General features: G+C 43.8%; 1 protein-coding gene across 3 annotated transcripts in view; it reads right to left on the bottom strand.

Moving 5' to 3' along the window:
- ddx11 (DEAD/H (Asp-Glu-Ala-Asp/His) box helicase 11) overlaps window positions 1–19,420 on the bottom strand; it is a 78,888-nt gene extending 59,468 nt beyond the window's left edge. The window contains exons 1-10 of one of the 3 annotated variants that reach the window (XM_061969398.1): window positions 19,187–19,420; window positions 14,230–14,368; window positions 10,401–10,616; window positions 10,243–10,329; window positions 5,876–6,012; window positions 5,741–5,798; window positions 5,546–5,653; window positions 970–1,057; window positions 665–867; window positions 509–583 (exon numbers count right to left, since the gene is read on the bottom strand). In XM_061969398.1, coding sequence (XP_061825382.1) covers window positions 509–583; window positions 665–867; window positions 970–1,057; window positions 5,546–5,653; window positions 5,741–5,798; window positions 5,876–6,012; window positions 10,243–10,329; window positions 10,401–10,616; window positions 14,230–14,358 — 1,101 coding nt within the window. In that variant the 5' untranslated portion in view covers window positions 14,359–14,368; window positions 19,187–19,420. The remainder of the gene's footprint in view (window positions 1–508; window positions 584–664; window positions 868–969; window positions 1,058–5,545; window positions 5,654–5,740; window positions 5,799–5,875; window positions 6,013–10,242; window positions 10,330–10,400; window positions 10,617–14,229; window positions 14,369–19,186) is intronic. The other 2 variants (XM_061969399.1, XM_061969400.1) reach the window with 2 other exon arrangements.
- Window positions 19,421–19,520: the final 100 nt, after the last annotated feature.

Here is a 19,520-nt window from a genome sequence, read left to right as displayed (position 1 = left end):
TCTGGGTTTCACGTGGTTAGTGGAGCTCCCCCTGGTGTTGTGGTTATGGCGGTCATTTACGTTAAGGAAGTAGTTTGACATGTACTTCGGTATCAGGGAGGTGTAGCGGATTTTATAGACCAGGCTCAGTGAAAGTTGTTTTACTCTGTCCTCCACCCTGAGCCAGCCCACTTTGGAGAAGTGGGTAGGAGTGAGGTGTGATCTGGGGTGGAGGTCTAGAAGTAATCTGATTAGCTTGTCCTGGGATGTTTGGAGTCTAGATTTGAGGGTTTTGGAGGTGCTAGGGTACCAGGAGGTGCATGCGTAATGGAAAAAGGGTTGAACGAGAGTTCCCGCTAGAATCTTCATGGTGCTTTTGTTGACCAGAGAGGAGATTCTATAGAAAAAACTTGTTCGTTGGTTGACCTTTTTGATTACCTTGGTTGCCATTTTATCACAGGAATGATTTTGTCTTTTTTAATGCTAAAGCGAGTAGCAAAAATTTAAAATTAACAACATGAAGTACGACCTGTCCCTTCAGCTGAATCCCTGCTGCGCGCCTCGTGGCTCCATGCAGCACCATCTGATAAGGCAAGACCACCAACTGTGCCAAGCAATATGAGCACATGTTATTCAGCGTAAAAACACAAAACTTAACATTTAGTGTAGGAGGAAGCGCACAAACCTGTGCTGGGGGAACAGCGAGTCGTGAGGCGTAGTAAGGACACGAATGACTTTCCCTGCCAAGCTTCAGGAGCTGCTCGATATCGTGGACGCTGCCCAGGACGTCATCCCTCATCTGCTGCAGCGCCGAGGCCTTGTTGTAGGGACACACGCTCTTGGCCGGGCCTCGCTTCCTCTTTGCTCCTTCATCGTCGTGCTGCTTCTCTAGCATAGTCATTTGAACTCGTCAAAAGTCTTCCATATGTAATATTGCGTGGAATATCATGTCGAGAGCCGGTTTTGCACTTCTTTTTTTGCGCCTCTCACCATGTTTGTTTTTCTGCATCTCCATGCAGCGGTCGTTAATCCGCTGAAGGCTGCCCAGGCGCCGCACCTCCTCGTTGACGCAAAGATTCTGCAAAGTGCAAGACTTTGTTTAGAGAGAGTCAGCTATGTGAACCACTACACCACCAGTGCCTCCACAGAGCCGAGTAGAAATGAGCATATCCATGGATGTAGGGCCGGGCGATATGGCCTTTTATTATTATATCGATATGTTTAGGCCATGTCACCATACACCATATATATGTGGATATGTTTAGTCCATGTCACCATACACCATATATATGTGGATATGTTTAGTCCATGTCACCATACACCATATATATGTGGATATTAGAGATGCGCGGTTTGCGGGCACAACCGCGGAGTCCGCGGATTATCCGCGGAGTCCGCGGATTATCCGCGGATCGGGCGGATGAAATTAAAAAAATTAGATTTTATCCGCGGGTCGGGTCGGGTCGGGCGGTTGAAATAAAAAAAAATTAGATTTTAAATAGATTCAGGCGGGTGGCAGTTAAACCAATTGGGAAATATATATACATAGTTAAATGTTGTTACCCACATACGAAAAACGAGCAGGCACCTGCAGCATATGCCACAACAGAAGAAGAAAAAAAAAAGAGATGGACACTTTTACGGAGCGGAGAAGGGACGCCTCGCCGGGGTCCGGGACCGAGGCCCCTTCCCCCGAGAGGGCCCCACCGGGAGCCGTAGCTTAGGCGATCCGCGAGAAGGGCCCGACGCACGTCCAGGGTCACCACCGCGCCCACCGCACCGACACCCCGCCTCGTCCGCCTTCGCCGCGGCCGGCGTCACGCGCAGCAGGTAAGCAGCTTACCTGCCCGCCACCCCCGTGGCCGGGGGCTCGTAACAGGGGTCACTCCGCGCGCTCCGCCCGCACAGCTTACCTGCCCGCTACCCCTGTTGCCGGGGGCGCGTAACAGGGGTCACTCCGCGCGCAGTGCGCGCAGTGCGATCACGAAAGGGGTGGGGCTCACCCTGGTTGATATAGACAGCAGGACGGTGGCCATGGAAGTCGGAACCCGCTAAGGAGTGTGTAACAACCCACCTGCCGAATCAACTAGCCCTGAAAATGGATGGCGCTGGAGCGTCGGGCCCATACCCGGCCGTCGCCGGCAGCGAGACGCGCTTGGAGGTGCGCTCAGCGCGGCTCCCATATGATTGCGCACTGGTGTGCGTCTGGGCCGTGACAGCGTGGCACGCGAATGTCTGTGCTGCATTGGATCAGTCTCCTTTCTTTAACAGGCAAAAGCTTTATAACCACACTAATGCCTTGCATCGTCTATATTAGATATATAACAACGGGCGGGTGCGGGCGGGTGCGGGCGGGTGCGGTTCTGATCAAATGTTAGATCGGGTGTATGGCGGATGGTTGACGACTTTCTGATGCGGTTGCGGATGAAATAATTGCCTATCCGCGCATCTCTAGTGGATATGTTTAGTCCATGTCACCATACACCATATATATGTGGATATGTTTAGTCCATGTCACCATACACCATATATATGTGAATATGTTTAGTCCATGTCACCATACACCATATATATGTGGATATTTGGCCTTAGCCTTGAATGAACACTTGATGCATATAATCACAGCAGTATGATGATTCTATGTGTCTACATTAAAACATTCTTCTTCATACTGCATTAATATATGCTACTTTTAAACTTTCATGCAGAGAGGGAAATCACAATTAAGTCAATATACCAAAAATGTATTTATTAAACAGTTATTAAGCAGTGGCACAAACATTCATTGACGTCCCACTGGGGTGAGTTTTTCCTTGCCCTTATGTGGGCTCTGTACCGAGGATGTCGTTGTGGCTTGTGCAGCCCTTTGAGACACTTGTGATTTAGGGCTATATAAATAAACATTGATTGATTGATTGATGGATTCATGTCATTTCCAAACAGAAAGTGCAAGATTGTCAGAGACATTTTAAAACAAGCTATGAGTGCACTTTTGTGCATGATGTCACTAAGATGACATATCAAAACAACACTCAATTAAAGTGCACTTTTTGTACAGAACGCCACTACAATAGTTTAAAACAAATAAAGTGCACTTTTGTGCATGATGTCACACAAGATATTTCAATAAGTGTCAAATAAAAAAGTAATAATAGGAAATCAAATAGTGTATGTCCTTCGCTATGTGGTAGGTTCCTGCGGACGTTATCTCCTTCTGTTGTTGACTATTTTTTTTATACGGTGTTTATGTGAAAATGGTTGCTTCGGCATTTTGTGGGTGTGGCACCGAACGTAGATGTTGACATGCGGAGTTTCAAGCACTCTTCATTCTCTAGCAGGTGACTTTTCAAATGATGCTACACATTAGCAGTGCTGCTACTTTTTGTAACAACGCTTTTGCCGCACACTTGACATATTACAGTTGTCTGTTCAACATCTTCCCGCTTGAAGCCAAACTACCGCCAGACCATGGACCCCTGCTGTTTTAATTCACATTACACGGTTACTCTGCCGAGCTCTAGACAGCACCGACACTCAACAACAACACATCATTTGTAGGTTATAATTACTGGTTTGCAAAAAAAATTTTTAACCCAAATAGGTGAATTTACATAATCTTCCACGGCACACCAGACTGTATCTCACCACAGTGGTTGAAAAACACTGTTTTAGTGGATTAGCCCCTGATGTGATGATTACAAAAATACAGTAGTGAAGGTGTGCAGACTCCAGCTTTAGAGGGAAAAGGTGCCGGACCACTCTGGGTCAGTCTGCGTTCTCACATCTGTGGAACTCTTTGCCACTGGAGTTAAAGTCACAGGCGGACATTAAACTTTTCTGAAAAAGTGACTTAAGGAAAAACAGAATTGTGAGCACTAGAACTGGGTGTAGTAATGGACAAATGGGGCCAATTATCTTTATTGTACTTTTATTTTGTACTTGTCCTAATCTTGTTGTATGTCTTTTTCACTTTTCTCAACTTTTCTTTAGAAGCCGACCCAGATGAGCCTGTGGCTAGAAGTCTTATGCACTTTGACACGGGTTACCTATGGGTAGCAATGTTTCATTGTACTGTCCCTGTCAAATGAATCCATAAATCGACATAATACTACGACCAGAGGTGGGTAGAGTAGCCAGAAATTGTACTCAAGTAAGAGTACCAGTACTGTTACTTTAGAGATTTATTACTCAAGTAAAAGTAAAGAGTAGTCACCCAAATATTTACTTGAGTAAAAGTAAAAAGTATGTTGTAAAAAAACTACTCAAGTACTGAGTAACTGATGAGTAACATACACACACATATCATCTATATATATATATATATATATATATATATATATATATATATATATATATATATATATATATATATATATATATATATATATATATACACACACACACACACACATATATATATATATATACATACACAGACACACATATATATATATATATATATATATATATATATATATATATATACATACATTGATATATACAGTATATAATTTATATATTTTTTTTTTGCCGTTTTTGTTTACATGTTAATAGTGTTTTAATGAATATACAAGCATGTTTAACACATATAGATTCCTTTCTTTCATGAAGACAAGAATATAAGTTGGTGTATTACCTGATTCTGATGACTTGCATTGATTGTAATCAGACAGTAGTGATGACAAACGTCCACGTTTTCAAATGGAGGAGAAAAAAAGTTCCTCCTTTCTGTCTAATACCACATGAAAGTGGTTGGTTTTTGGCATCTTATATGTCCAGCTTCCATATTCGTTTTTATACACTTTACAAGAAATACATTGGCGGCAAACTCCGTAGCTTGCTAGCTTGTTTGCGCAGGCTTTCGGAGACTCTTATTTTGAAAGCGCAGGCGTGATGGAGCGGCACTTTTATTGTGAAGACAGGAACTGTGCAGTCAGTCTTTAGGCTTTTGACGGGGTGCACGGTTGAAATAAAAAATGGTCTTTTTTCCTTCACACTTTTGATTGATTGATTGGAACTTGTATTAGTAGATTGCACAGTACAGTACATATTCCGTACAATTGACCACTAAATGGTAACACCCCAATAAGTTTTTCAACTTGTTTGAGTCAGGTCATGTGACCCCTGGCTCTGTTTGATTGGTCCAACATCACCAGTGACTGCATCTGATTGGTGGAACGGAGTGAACGTCACCAGTGACTGAATTTGTTGAAACGCAGGCACTATGAAGGTCTGTCTGACAGACCAAAACAAACAAAGCGTGCATTAACAGATCGATAAAAATTAGTAGCAAGTAGCGAGCTGAATGTAGATAAAAGTAGCGGAGTAAAAGTAGCGTTTCTTCTCTATAAATATACTCAAGTAAAAGTAAAAATATGTTGCATTAAAACTACTCTTAGAAGTACAATTTATCCCAAAAGTTACTCAAGTAGATGTAACGGAGTAAATGTAGCGCGTTACTACCCACCTCTGACTACGACCCACAGTATGATAATGACTCCCTGGATACAATATATGACTAAAATAACATTTGATACTATTCAAACAAACTTATGGTAGATTTTACCTGCCGTGAGCCCAGCGTGACCACACTGATGTCCTTGCTGAAGGGACTCTTCTGGACCTCGTGGACAAACTGAGCGAGCTGCGAGTGCGTGCGACTGCAGTAGTAAATCTGCAGACACACAACATTCTGATTCACGTCACAGGACACGTAAAGATGCTTACAATTTCTAGACATTTTTTTTCTCATATGCATCACCTTTGAGACGTGCTCTTCCACCAGATCATCCTCCTCCTCTTCTTCGGTTCCACGCAACCTGAGGATGCGAGTACCCTGCCGTTACTGCACCGCGCCAAACACGGGGGTTGTGTTAAGCGCGACGGCCATTCCCACCTGCTCTTTAACTTTGACTCATCGTCGCTTTCATACTCCACGACGATAAGGTCCTCGTCTTCTTGGTTTGCCAGTGCATCGGATTGCTCCTCTTTACTCAGCTCCAGCAACTTGAATGCTTCGTCTTCCTCGTAACTCTGCACCGCACACACAAACACACGTCATTGGTAAAAATTAGAGATGTCCGATAATGGCTTTTTTGCTGATATCCGATATTGTCCAACTCCCGATTCCGATATCAACCGATAGCGATATATACAGTCGTGGAATTAACACATTTTTATGCCTAATTTTGTTGTGATGCCCCGCTGGATGCATTAAACAATGTAACAAGGTTTTCCAAAATAAATCAACTCAATTTATGGAGAAAAAAATGCCGACATGGCACTGCCATATTTATTATTGAAGTCACAAAGTGCATTATTTTTTTTTAACATGCCTCAAAACAGCAGCTTGGAATTTGGGACATGCTCTCCCTGAGAGAGCATGAGGAGGTTGAGGTGGGCGGGGGTTGGCGGGGGCGGGGTTGAGGTGGGGGGGTTTGGGGTAGCGGGGGGTGTATATTGTAGCATCCTGGAAGAGTTAGTGCTGCAAGGGGTTCTGGGTATTTCTTCTGTTGTGTTTATGTTGTGTTACGGTGCGGATGTTCTCTCGAAATGTGTTTGTCATTCTTGTTTGGTGTGGGTTCACAGTGTGGTGCATATTTGTAACAGTGTTAAAGTTGTTTATACGGCCACCCTGAGTGTGACCTGTATGGCTGTTGACCAAGTATACGATGCATTCACTTGTGTGTGTGAAAAGCCGTAGATATTTTGTGACTGGGCTGGCACGCAAAGGCAGTGCCTTTAAGGTTTATTGGCGCTCTGTACTTCTCCCTACGTCCGTGCATCACAACAAAATTAGGCATAATAATGTGTTCATTCCACAACTGTATATATCAGAATCAGAATCAGAATCAGCTTTATTGTCATTACGCAAGGTAACGAGATTGAGGCCATTCCATACAGTGCGATGTGTGCATGCTAGGAAAACAATGTGTAAATATATAGAAATATAAAAAATGTAGAAGTGCAATGAATATGGTGTGAAATGAATATATACATGAAAAAACAAAACAAAAACAGGGTGGTTGATGGAATGGGTTATTGCACCGAAGAGAAGGCAGTTATGAGGGACAATGGGGCAGTCCGTTCAGGATGGTTATGGCCCTGGGGAAGAAGCTGTTCTTTAGCCTGTTTGTTTTGCTTTTAATGCACCTGTAGCGCTTCCCAGAGGGCAGCAGGTGGAACAGGTCAGAGCCAGGGTGGGTGCTGTCCTTGATGATGGCACTGGCTCTGTTGAGGCAGCGGGAGGTGTAGATGTCCGTCAGAGAGGGGAGAGGGCGGCCGATGATCTTCTGAGCCGTCTTGACCACTCTTTGCAGCCTCTCCCTGTCTGCTGCAGTGCAGCTGCCGTACCATACCGTAATACAGTAGGTCAGCAGGCTCTCGATGGACGAGCGGTAGAAGGTCAGCAGCAGGTCAGGCTTCAGGTTGTACTTCCCGAGGACTCTAAGGAAGTGTAGCCGCTGCTGAGCCTTCTTGATGATTGATGTGGTGTTGACTGTCCAGGAGAAGTCATTAGAGATGTGGACTCCAAGGTACCTGAAGGTGTGGACCCTCTCTACACGCTCGCCGTTGATGTAGAGGGGGGCAGGGTCGGTGCTGCTCCTCCTGAAGTCGACGATGATCTCTCTGGTCTTGCTGGTGTTGAGAGCGAGGTTGTTCTCCGAAGACCAGGCCGTCAGCTTCAGGACCTCCTCTCTGTAGGCAGCCTCGTCACCCCTGGAGATGAGCCCGACCACTGTGGTATCGTCGGCGAACTTGACGGTAAGGTTGTCACTGTGGGCCGGACTGCAGTCATGGGTGTAGAGGCAGTAGAGGAGGGGGCTCAGCACACAGCCCTGTGGGGAGCCGATGCTCAGCGTGCGGGAGGATGAGAGGTGCGGGCCAAGTCTCACATTCTGGGGTCGGTCCGTTAGGAAGTCCCTTATCCAGGCGTTTGTGAGAGGGGGGAGGCCAAGAGTGTCCAGTTTATTGCAGAGTCTGTCCGGGATTATTGTATTGAAGGCAGAGCTATAGTCCACAGAGAGCATCCGGACGTAGCTCTGCTGCTGCTCCAGGTGGTTCAGAGCAGAGTGGAGAGCAACAGCGATGGCGTCCTCTGTGGACCTGTTCCCCCGGTATGCGAACTGGTGGGGGTCGAAGTCTGGAGGAATATGGTCCTTGATGTGCTGGAGAACAAGTCGCTCGAAGCACTTCATGATTACCGGAGTGAGGGCCACTGGTCGGTAATCATTCAGGCTGGTGATGGGAGACTTCTTCGGCACCGGGATTATTGTAGATGACTTCAGGCAGGATGGGATGACTGCCTGAGCCAGGGAGAGGTTGAAGAGCCTGGTGAGAGGGGGAGTGAGCTGGTGGGCGCACGTCCTGAGCACCTTTCCAGGTACTCCGTCTGGTCCGGTAGCCTTCCTGGGGTTCACAGCCAGGAGCACTCGTCTGACACTGTGCTCCTGTACAGTGAGTGGAGTGGCGCCGGAGCCCGGTGGGGGCGGGGGCAGGGCTGGAGCAGATGAGTGTCGCTGGGGGGTTTCGAAACGGGCAAAGAAACAGTTAAGCTCCTCTGCCAGTGTCGCACTCTGATCCGCAGTTGTCATATTGCAGCCTCTGAAGTTCGTGATGTCATGAATGCCCCGCCACACCTCCCGTGAGTTTTTGCTGGACAGATGGGACTCTATGCACCTCCTGTGGTCCGCCTTTGCTTTTTTAATCCCTCTCTTCAGGTCGGCTCTAGCAACACTGTACAGTGCCCTGTCCCCTGACCTGAAGGCTGCGTCGCGGGCCCTGAGGAGTGTGCGGACCTGGCTGGTCATCCAGGGTTTCTTGTTGGGGTAAACCCGGATGGTTTTTTCCACAGTCACATTCCCGATGCAGAACTTTATGTAGTCCAGCACCGTTCCTGTGGCTGTCTCCAGCTCCTGTTGTTGGAAGAGGTCCCAGTCTGTGTGTTGGAAGCAGTCCTGAAGTTTGGGGAGTGCATCGTCAGGCCAGGTCATAACAGTCTTTGTGATAGGCCTGGCCTGGTGTCTGATGGGGGTGTAGGTAGGAGAGAGCAGGAGGGAAAGATGGTCTGACTGTCCAAGCTGGGGGAGGGGTGTAGCTCTGTACGCGTGCTTTATGTTGGTATACACGTGGTCCAAGGTGTTCTTGCCCCTTGTAGAACACTTCACGTGCTGGTAGAACTTAGGGAGTACAGTCTTCAGATTGGCCTTATTAAAATCCCCTGCTATGATATGAACACCGTCGGGGTGGGCCCGCTGCTGTTCGTTGACGGTGTTCAGCAGAAGAGAGAGCGCTGTGTTTACTTTGGCGTCCGGTGGAATATACACAGCCGTGATGATAACAACAGACAGCTCTCTCGGGAGAAAAAAAGGCCGACATCTAACAGACATGTACTCCACGTCCGGGCAACAGTGCTGTTCAGTGATTGTCCCGTTGTTGCACCAGTTCTCATGCACGTAGATACAGAGCCCCCCTCCTCTGCTCTTACCGGAGTCCTTAGTTCTGTCCCGGCGGAGCAGAGTGCGTCCGGCTAGCTGCATGCTAGCATCGGGTATTTCCGGGTGAAGCCAGGTTTCGGTGATAATCATAGCACAACAGTCCCGAACATAGCGGTTTCCAGCAAGTTGTAACTCCAGGTCGTCCATCTTCTGTACAAGGGATCTGGCATTAGAGAGGAACAGGCTCGGTAGAGGTGGCTTGTGGGGTTGTTTCCTAAGCCTGAGCAAGACGCCGGACCTGCGGCCACGCTTCTGCTTCCTCTCCCTCCTCCGTCTACGCCGTCTCCCAGACCCGACAACAAACCACGGAGAGCCCTGTGCTCTCGCTATGTCATCTGGGATGTTGTGCTCGTGGTGAAAGTCGCTCGAAACAGATATCTGGTGCGAGTTACCGATATCCAAGAGTGACTGGCGGGTGTACCGGGTGTTTGCAGTACAGGTGGTGCACAAAAGGAAAAAAAACATGAAGAAAAGAAGGAAGAAAGAGCACTGAAATGGAGAGCCGTAAGCCGCTGCGTCTTTGCGCGCCGCCATCTATGATATCGGAATCGGCAATTAAGAGTTGGACAATATCGGAATATCGGCAAAAAAGCCATTATCGGACATCTCTACATTTTTCAACATTGTGCAGCCCTGCTTAAATGTAAGAGGCATATCAAAATAAAAAAAACGACAGCAAATTGATCACACTTGCTCCAGGCAAAATGGCAAAGTCCTTACAGTGCACTGATGATTGACCCACAGAACAACAATTTTAGCAGCTTACCTTCCTTTTCATGGCGTACTTCAGTTGAACATTGTTCCTAATCGCTTCTAAGCGCTCCTCTCTCTTCTTCCTTTTCAATTCGTCCTCCTGACACATATTACACACATCATTTGTCAGCATCCTAAGCAAAGAGGAACCTTTTCGACGGACACACGTACCTTCAACTTTGACACCAAATCCCGTTCAGCTTTTTTTTTAACAAAGCTGCTGATCCAGTCGGGTTCTGCAGAAGAGCTCTGAGAGGAGGCTTCTTTAGCAGGTGAGGAAAGTGCCGTCTCTCCGTCTTGCAGCAGAGCGGCGGCCTCCTGCCTCCGTTTGGCCTCACAGTCTGTAAGCCAGCTCAGCGCTCCACATATCAGACTCAGAGATTTGCCCTATGGCGGAGAGAATACATACTTACAGTGGTACCCCAACTAAATGGTGCTCCAACTTCAAAATGTTTGGATATAAGAGCGGTCTCTCGGCTAATTGTTATGCTTTAAGTTGTAGGCAAAAAATGTGAGTTACAAGCATCCCCGCCATTAGTTGGTGGAGCAACCCCGTAAGATCTGCCCAGAACATCTGGTCTTACTTAATTTATAGCAAAAGATGAGCATACCTTTATTTTTCCAAGCATGGGACATAAGAAATTGAGCGTGAAGGACAAGAAGTGGATGACATTCATTGAATTCAAAAATAACTTACCTTGGCTAAGCAATTTGAGTGTATCACTGCTAGTCTGCACCATACCATACCTGCCAACTTTTGAAATCAGAAAAACCTAGTAGCCAGGGTCCAGGGACCGCAGGCCCCGGTAGGTCCAGGACAAAGTCCTGGTGGGGGGTTTGCCCCCCGACGCAAAATGATTATTAGCATTCAGACAGGTTAAAATGTTGCTAAAACCATCACTTTTCTATCAGTCACAGTGACTTTTCAAAACAAAAATATTACAGCAAAAATCATATGGGTTGATTGACATGTTTATTCTGTAAGCTAACTTCAATAGTTTGAAATTATTTTGACAGTTAATGCCAGTTATCCTGTCAACCTTTCACAAGACTTCAATTTGTTAATTGAAAGTATAAACAGTATAAACACTTTTTACAGTAAACAAATGGTAAAACAGTACTAAACAATTCCATTTAAAAAAAAATTGGTGTCATTATTAACTTTCTGTCCAAGCTTGTATAATCTACTGCCTTGTTCAATTGTAAAAAATATTCTGTGCCTAAAATTCACATTTCTATCACAATTATCGTACTGTAAACATGGTAAGCTAACTTCATTAAAATTAATAGTCCTGTCAATAGCATGGAATTACAATTCAAATGTAGTTTTTTTGTAAGCCTTTCAAAAGAATTCAAAATATGAAAAATTCATGACAATTAATTTAAGCCATCAGACACTTGAAAAGTGGCACATCACATCTCTAATGTAATCATTTGAACTTTTCAACAGAAATAGCACTGCAAAAATATTAAGGACATACTTCTGTATTTTGGTAGTTATGATGTCAACATTTAACAAGATTTCTTCAACTTGGACTTGAAAGCATAAATAGTATAAACACTTTTAACAGTATAACAGTACTAAACAATTCCAATAGATAACATTGGTGTCATTACCTTTTGTGGCTAAAATCCAAATTTAGCAACGGCATTAGACTTGTGTATTTTTGTCCCAACGTGGTCTTTTACATCGCTAATTCCTCCGTGTCCGATCGAAAAATCTTGTCTGCACAAGGTGCAATTCGCGTAGTTTTCACCCTTTTTGGAACGGATGATTATTCCCGGATAGGCTTTTGAATATTCTTCACGGAATGACTGCAGTTTTCTTTTCGGTTTAAGACTCGTATGCGATTTTTCTCCGGCTGATTCCATGATCGTTCGCTCGTTTGGAAACAATGGCAACAGGTGCCTCGTGCATGGCAGCGGTGCTATAAATAGCCTCGCGCATGGCATTCGGAATGGCTCGATAGGAAGTTACGGGAAGCAGTGTCGATTGTCATTGTTGTTACGCGATTTCGTGAATAAAATTAAAAAAAAAAAAATTTTTTAATTAATGAAAAAACATTTTTTATCACTGCAACCGTAACCCGGAAAAGGTTGATGAAAACCGTACCCGTATTTTCCGCACTATTAGCCGCACCTAAAAACCACAAATTTACTCAAAAGCTGACAGTGCGGCTTTTAACCCGGTGCGCTTTATATATGGATTAATATTACGATTCATTTTCATAAAGTTTCGATCTCGCAACTTCGGTAAACAGCCGCCATCTTTTTTCCCGGTAGAACAGGAAGCGCTTCTTCTTCTACGCAAGCAACCGCCAAGGTAAGCACCCGCCCCCATAGAACAGGAAGCGCTTCTTCTTCTACTGTAAGCAACCACCCGCCCGCGTAGAAGAAGAAAAAGCGCGCGGATATACCGTACGTTTCATTTCCTTTGTGTGTTTACATCTGTAAAGACCACAAAATGGCTCCTACTAAGCGTCAGGGATCCGGTTCATGAAAAGACGCAATCTCTCCATCCGCACACGGATTACTATTTCACAGCAACTGATATTCCTGTGAACCGCACTGTGGATACAACGGGAGCACGTACGGTGAATATTCGCACCACAGGGAATGAGAAGTCATCCTTCACTGTGGTTCTAGCTTGCCATGCTAATGGCCAGAAACTTCCACCCATGGTGATATTCAAAAGGAAGACCTTGCCAAAAGAGACCTTTCCAGCCGGCGTCATCATAAAAGCTAACTCGAAGGGATGGATGAAGAAAAGATGAGCGAGTGGTTAAGGTAAGTTTAAGTTTACGCGAAGAGGCCGGGTGGCTTTTTTCACGCAGCTCTGTCCATGTTGATATACGTATGTTTGTGATTGCACATTTGCGTACATTTTGGGGGTGAACAGAGTTGTTAGAACGCTGGTTTTTAATATATTATTAAAGTTTGACTGACCTATCTGACTGTTTTTTTGACATTCCTTTAGCGCAGTTAGATGCGGCTTACAACACGGGGCGGCTTATAGGTGGACAAAGTTTTGAAATATGCCGTTCATTGAAGGCGCGGCTTTTAACCCAGGGCGCCTTATGGTGTGGAAAATACGGTAATTACGGGAAAACCGGAGTAGTTGGCAGGTATGCCATACTGAAGCACAATGTTAAAATAATATCTAAACTTTGGACATTTATTTATGAAAATATTGAAAAGCTGCTGATGGTGTGTTTGATGGCAACGCAGCTGCAAGGAGATACAGAAGTCCACTCTCTTACTTCATAAAACTACTATTGTTGTTAGTAGTACATGTTATTGTTTTTTATGAAACATGTCCTATTTAAAAGTATTTTTTTCAAAAGACATCCATCCATTTTCTACTGCTTGTCCCTCACAGGGTCGCGGGGGGTACTGGAGCCTATCGCAGCTGCATTCGGGCGGACAAGTCGCCAGTTAGATGTTATTGTAATGCAGTTTTGGGGAAGCCAAGCACTAATTAAAATGATTTCAAAGGGCAACATTGATTGGAGGTACAAATAATTATACGAATAATACGAATAATTTCACCACACCTAGTGTGTGTGTGACAATCATTGGTACTTTAACTTTAACTTTAACTTTAAAGTGTTTTGAGTTAAACGCTCTGTCACTGAACCAGTTAAGCTTGTAAATTGAGGTGCTACTGTATTGGTGCGCTGTAATCTGACTCCAATGCACTAATGCTGCAAATTGACTAAGTATTTATTCTTTATATTGGACAGTGCATATTAATTAACAATCTTATAGTTCTGTAGAGACTGTAAATGTGCCAGGCTACAGCACAGCTTGTGGTTTCTGCTGACTGAGAAAAGTAAAAAGGCAAACATGTTTTTCACTCCTGCTTAGTTGATTTTGATTGCGTTTAAAGGCTACATACATTTAGTTTTCCAAATCCCAGGTAAATGAGAAAGTTCCTGAAAAAACGGGGGAAAATAGGGGCCTTAATGTCACACTTTGAAAAGCCCCTGCACAAACCTACCGTTCCAGTTGGACTCTCAAAGATGCCAACTTTGCCCTGGTCAAGTGCACTGTACAAGGCGCACATGAAGTCCTCCTGGATGGTGTAAGGCTGGTAGGGAAATGGAAATTCAGATCTGCCATTTTCCATGATGATCAACCTGAAAATGGAAGCAGACACAGTACTCTTTCAGAAAACCACTTAAAACCTATCTTGCTGATTGTATTGTACTATATGTCCCGGCAAGAAAGCTGCGTTCAAAGAACTCCGGCTTATTAGTGATTCCCAGAGCCCAAAAAAATCTGCGGGCTATAGAGCGTTTTCTATTGGGGCTCCAGTACTCTGGAATGTTCTACAGGTAACAGTTAGAGATGCTACCTCAGTAGAAGCATTTAAGTCCCATCTTAAAACTCATTTGTATACTCTAGCCTTTAAATAGACCCCCTTTTCTGCTCCGCCCCCCTCTCCTGCATGGAGTGGTTATTAGATGACCACAGATGAAGCGCTAGCTGTTCAAAGTCGGGACCCGGGGTGGACCACTCATCTGTGCATCAGTTGATGACGTTGATGACGTCGCTGCGCTGCTGACTTGCCTCCACTCAACATGATCTCCTGCTGGCCCCACTATGACCTGGACTCTCACTATTATGTTAGATCCACTATGGAAAGGACTCTCACTATTATGTTAGATCCACTATGGAATGGACTCTCACACTATTTTGTTAGATCCACTATGGACTGGACTCTCACACTATTATGTTAGATCCACTATGGACTGGACTCTCACACTATTATGTTAGATCCACTATGGACTAGACTCTCACACTATTATGTTAGATCCACTATGGACTGGACTCTCACAATATTATGTTAGATCCACTATGGACTGGACTCTCACAATATTATGTTAGATCCACTATGGACTGGACTCTCACACTATTATGTTAGATCCACTATGGACTAGACTCTCACACTATTATGTTAGATCCACTATGGACTGGACTCTCACACTATTATGTTAGATCCACTATGGACTAGACTCTCACACTATTATGTTAGATCCACTATGGACTGGACTCTCACAATATTATGTTAGATCCACTATGGACTGGACTCTCACTATTATGTTAGATCCACTATGGACTGGACTCTCACACTATTATGTTAGATCCACTATGGACTAGACTCTCACACAATTATGTTAGATCCACTATGGACTGGACTCTCACACTATTATGTTAGATCCACTATGGACTGGACTCTCACAATATTATGTTAGATCCTCTATGGACTTTACTCTCACTATTATGTTAGATCCACTATGGACTGGACTCTCACACTATTATGTTAGATCCACTATGGACTGGACTCTCACACTATTATGTTAGATCCACTATGGACTGGACTCTCACACTATTATGTTAAATCCAATATGGACTGGACTCTCACACTATTATGTTAGATCCACTATGGACTGGACTCTCACACTATTATGTTAGATCCACCTTGGACTGGACTCTCACATTATTATGTTAGATCCACTATGGACTGGACTCTCACACTATTATGTTAGATCCACTATGGACTGGACTCTCACACTATTATGTTAGATCCAATATGGACTGGACTCACACTATTATGTTAGATCCACTATGGACTGGACTCTCACACTATTATGTTAGATCCACTATGGACTGGACTCTCACACTATTATGTTAGATCCACTATGGACTGGACTCTCACACTATTATGTTAGATCCACTCTGGACTGGACTCTCACAATATTATGTTAGATCCACTATGGCCTGGACTCTCACTATTATGTTAGATCCACTATGGAATGGACTCTCACACTATTATGTTAGATCCACTATGGACTGGACTCTCTCACTATTATGTTAGATCCACTATGGACTGGACTCTCACACTATTATGTTAGATCCACTATGGACTGGACTCTCACACTATTATGTTAGATCCACTATGGACTGGACTCTCACAATATTATGTTAGATCCTCTATGGACTTTACTCTCACTATTATGTTAGATCCACTATGGACTGGACTCTCACACTATTATGTTAGATCCTCTATGGACTGGACTCTCACACTATTATGTTAGATCCACTATGGACTGGACTCTCACACTTGTATGTTAGATCCACTATGGACTAGACTCTCACACTATTATGTTAGATCCACTATGGACTGGACTCTCACACTATTATGTTAGATCCACTATGGACTGGACTCTCACAATATTATGTTAGATCCAATATGGACTGGACTCTCACACTATTATGTTAGATCCAATATGGACTGGACTCTCACACTATTATGTTAGATCCACTATGGACTAGACTCTCACACTATTATGTTAGATCCACTATGGACTGGACTCTCACTATTATGTTAGATCCACTATGGACTGGACTCTCACACTATTATGTTAGATCCACTATGGAATGGACTCTCACACTATTATGTTAGATCCACTATGGACTGGACTCTCACACTATTATGTTAGATCCAATATGGACTGGACTCTCACACTATTATGTTAGATCCACTATGGACTGGACTCTCACTATTATGTTAGATCCACTATGGACTGGACTCTCACACTATTATGTTAGATCCACTATGGATTGGACTCTCACACTATTATGTTAGATCCACTATGGACTGGACTCTCTCACTATTATGTTAGATCCACTATGGACTGGACTCTCACACTATTATGTTAGATCCACTATGGACTGGACTCTCACACTATTATGTTAGATCCACTATGGACTGGACTCTCACACTATTATTTTAGATCCACTATGGACTGGACTCTCACACTATTATGTTAGATCCAATATGGACTGGACTCTCACACTATTATGTTAGATCCACTATGGACTGGACTCTCACACTATTATGTTAGATCCACTATGGAATGGACTCTCACACTATTATGTTAGATCCACTATGGAATGGACTCTCACACTATTATGTTAGATCCACTATGGACTGGACTCTCACAATATTATGTTAGATCCACTATGGACTGGACTCTCACAATATTATGTTAGATCCACTATGGACTGGACTCTCACACTATTATGTTAGATCCACTATGGACTGGACTCTCATAATATTATGTTATATCCACTATGGACTGGACTCTCACACTATTATGTTAGATCCACTATGGACTGAACTCTCACACTATTATGTTAGATCCACTATGGACTGGACTCTCACACTATTATGTTAGATCCACTATGGACTGGACTCTCACACTATAATGTTAGATCCACTATGGACTGGACTCTCACACTAATATGTTAGATCCACTATGGACTGGACTCTCATAATATTATGTTAGATCCACTATGGACTGGACTCTCACACTATTATGTTAGATCCACTATGGACTGGACTCTCACACTATTATGTTAGATCCACTATGGACTGGACTCTCACACTATTATGTTAGATCTACTATGACTGGACTCTCACTATTATGTTAGATCCACTATGGACTGGACTCTCATAATATTATGTTAGATCCACTATGGACTAGACTCTCACACTATTATGTTAGATCCACTATGGACTGGACTCTCACACTATTATGTTAGATCCACTATGGACTGGACTCTCACACTATTATGTTAGATCCACTATGGACTGGACTCTCACTATTATGTTAGATCCACTATGGACTGGACTCTCACACTATTATGTTAGATCCACTATGGACTGGACTCTCACTATTATGTTAGATCCACTATGGACTGGACTCTCACACTATTATGTTAGATCCACTATGGACTAGACTCTCACACTATTATGTTAGATCCAATATGGACTGGACTCTCACACTATTATGTTAGATCCACTATGGACTGGACTCTCACACTATTATGTTAGATCCACTATGGACTGGACTCTCACACTATTATGTTAGATCCACTATGGACTGGACTCTCACACTATTATGTTAGATCCACTATGGACTGGACTCTCACACTAATATGTTAGATCCACTATGGACTGGACTCTCATAATATTATGTTAGATCCACTATGGACTGGACTCTCACACTATTATGTTAGATCCACTATGGACTGGACTCTCACACTATTAAGTTAGATCCACTATGGACTGGACTCTCACACTATTATGTTAGATCCACTCTGGACTGGACTCTCACAATATTATGTTAGATCCACTATGGCCTGGACTCTCACTATTATGTTAGATCCACTATGGAATGGACTCTCACACTATTATGTTAGATCCACTATGGACTGGACTCTCTCACTATTATGTTAGATCCACTATGGACTGGACTCTCACTATTATGTTAGATCCACTATGGACTGGACTCTTACACTATTATGTTAGATCCGCTATGGACTGGACTCTCACACTATAGACTCTCACTATTATGTTAGATCCACTATGGACTGGACTCTCACTATTATGTTAGATCCACTATGGACTAGACTCTCACACTATTATGTTAGATCCACTATGGACTGGACTCTCACTATTATGTTAGATCCACTATGGACTGGACTCTCACACTATTATATTAGATCCGCTATGGACTGGACTCTCACACTATTATGTTAGATCCACTATGGACTGGACTCTCACACTATTATTTTAGATCCACTATGGACTGGACTCTCACACTATTATGTTAGATCCACTATGGACTGGACTCTCACACTATTATGTTAGATCCACTATGGACTGGACTCTCACACTATTATTTTAGATCCACTATGGACTGGACTCTCACACTATTAACTAGATCCACTGCATCTGTGGTCCGGGTTTCAATCATTCCTAATAAATGTCTACCGGGATACAATATTGCATTACTTAGCTAAAAACACGGAAGTGCTGATAATCCATCCATTTCCTACCGCTTGTCCCTTTTGGATAATGTGATGTCTTATTTAGCCGTACTTACTTACTTCAGGTACAGCTAGCTAGTAGCACCGCGGCGATCACAACCGCCGAACTTGTTTCCAGGTGTACTTTCCTTTCCACACTACGGTATGTTACATTTGACCAGACTTCGTTTTCCTACTCCTTCCTCGCAGAAGAAAACTCAAACAATATATTAAAAACTGGTATTGTTCAACTCCCGGCTTTTTAACGACCGCGCCAACAAGGAGCAAAGGGCACCGAATGTGACCAATGGGAAGACGGCCAAGATGGAGGAGCGCGTGTTGTATTGTACCGAACGGCGTTCTCGGGCGGAACTCTTCCGAATTTACGCCTTATATGTCTTGTTTTTTTAA

This window comes from Nerophis lumbriciformis, linkage group LG10 (assembly GCF_033978685.3).
Source record: "Nerophis lumbriciformis linkage group LG10, RoL_Nlum_v2.1, whole genome shotgun sequence".
Taxonomy (NCBI): domain Eukaryota; kingdom Metazoa; phylum Chordata; class Actinopteri; order Syngnathiformes; family Syngnathidae; genus Nerophis; species Nerophis lumbriciformis.
Note: the sequence above shows the minus strand (reverse complement) of the source record. Positions and strands in the feature narration are given on the sequence as shown.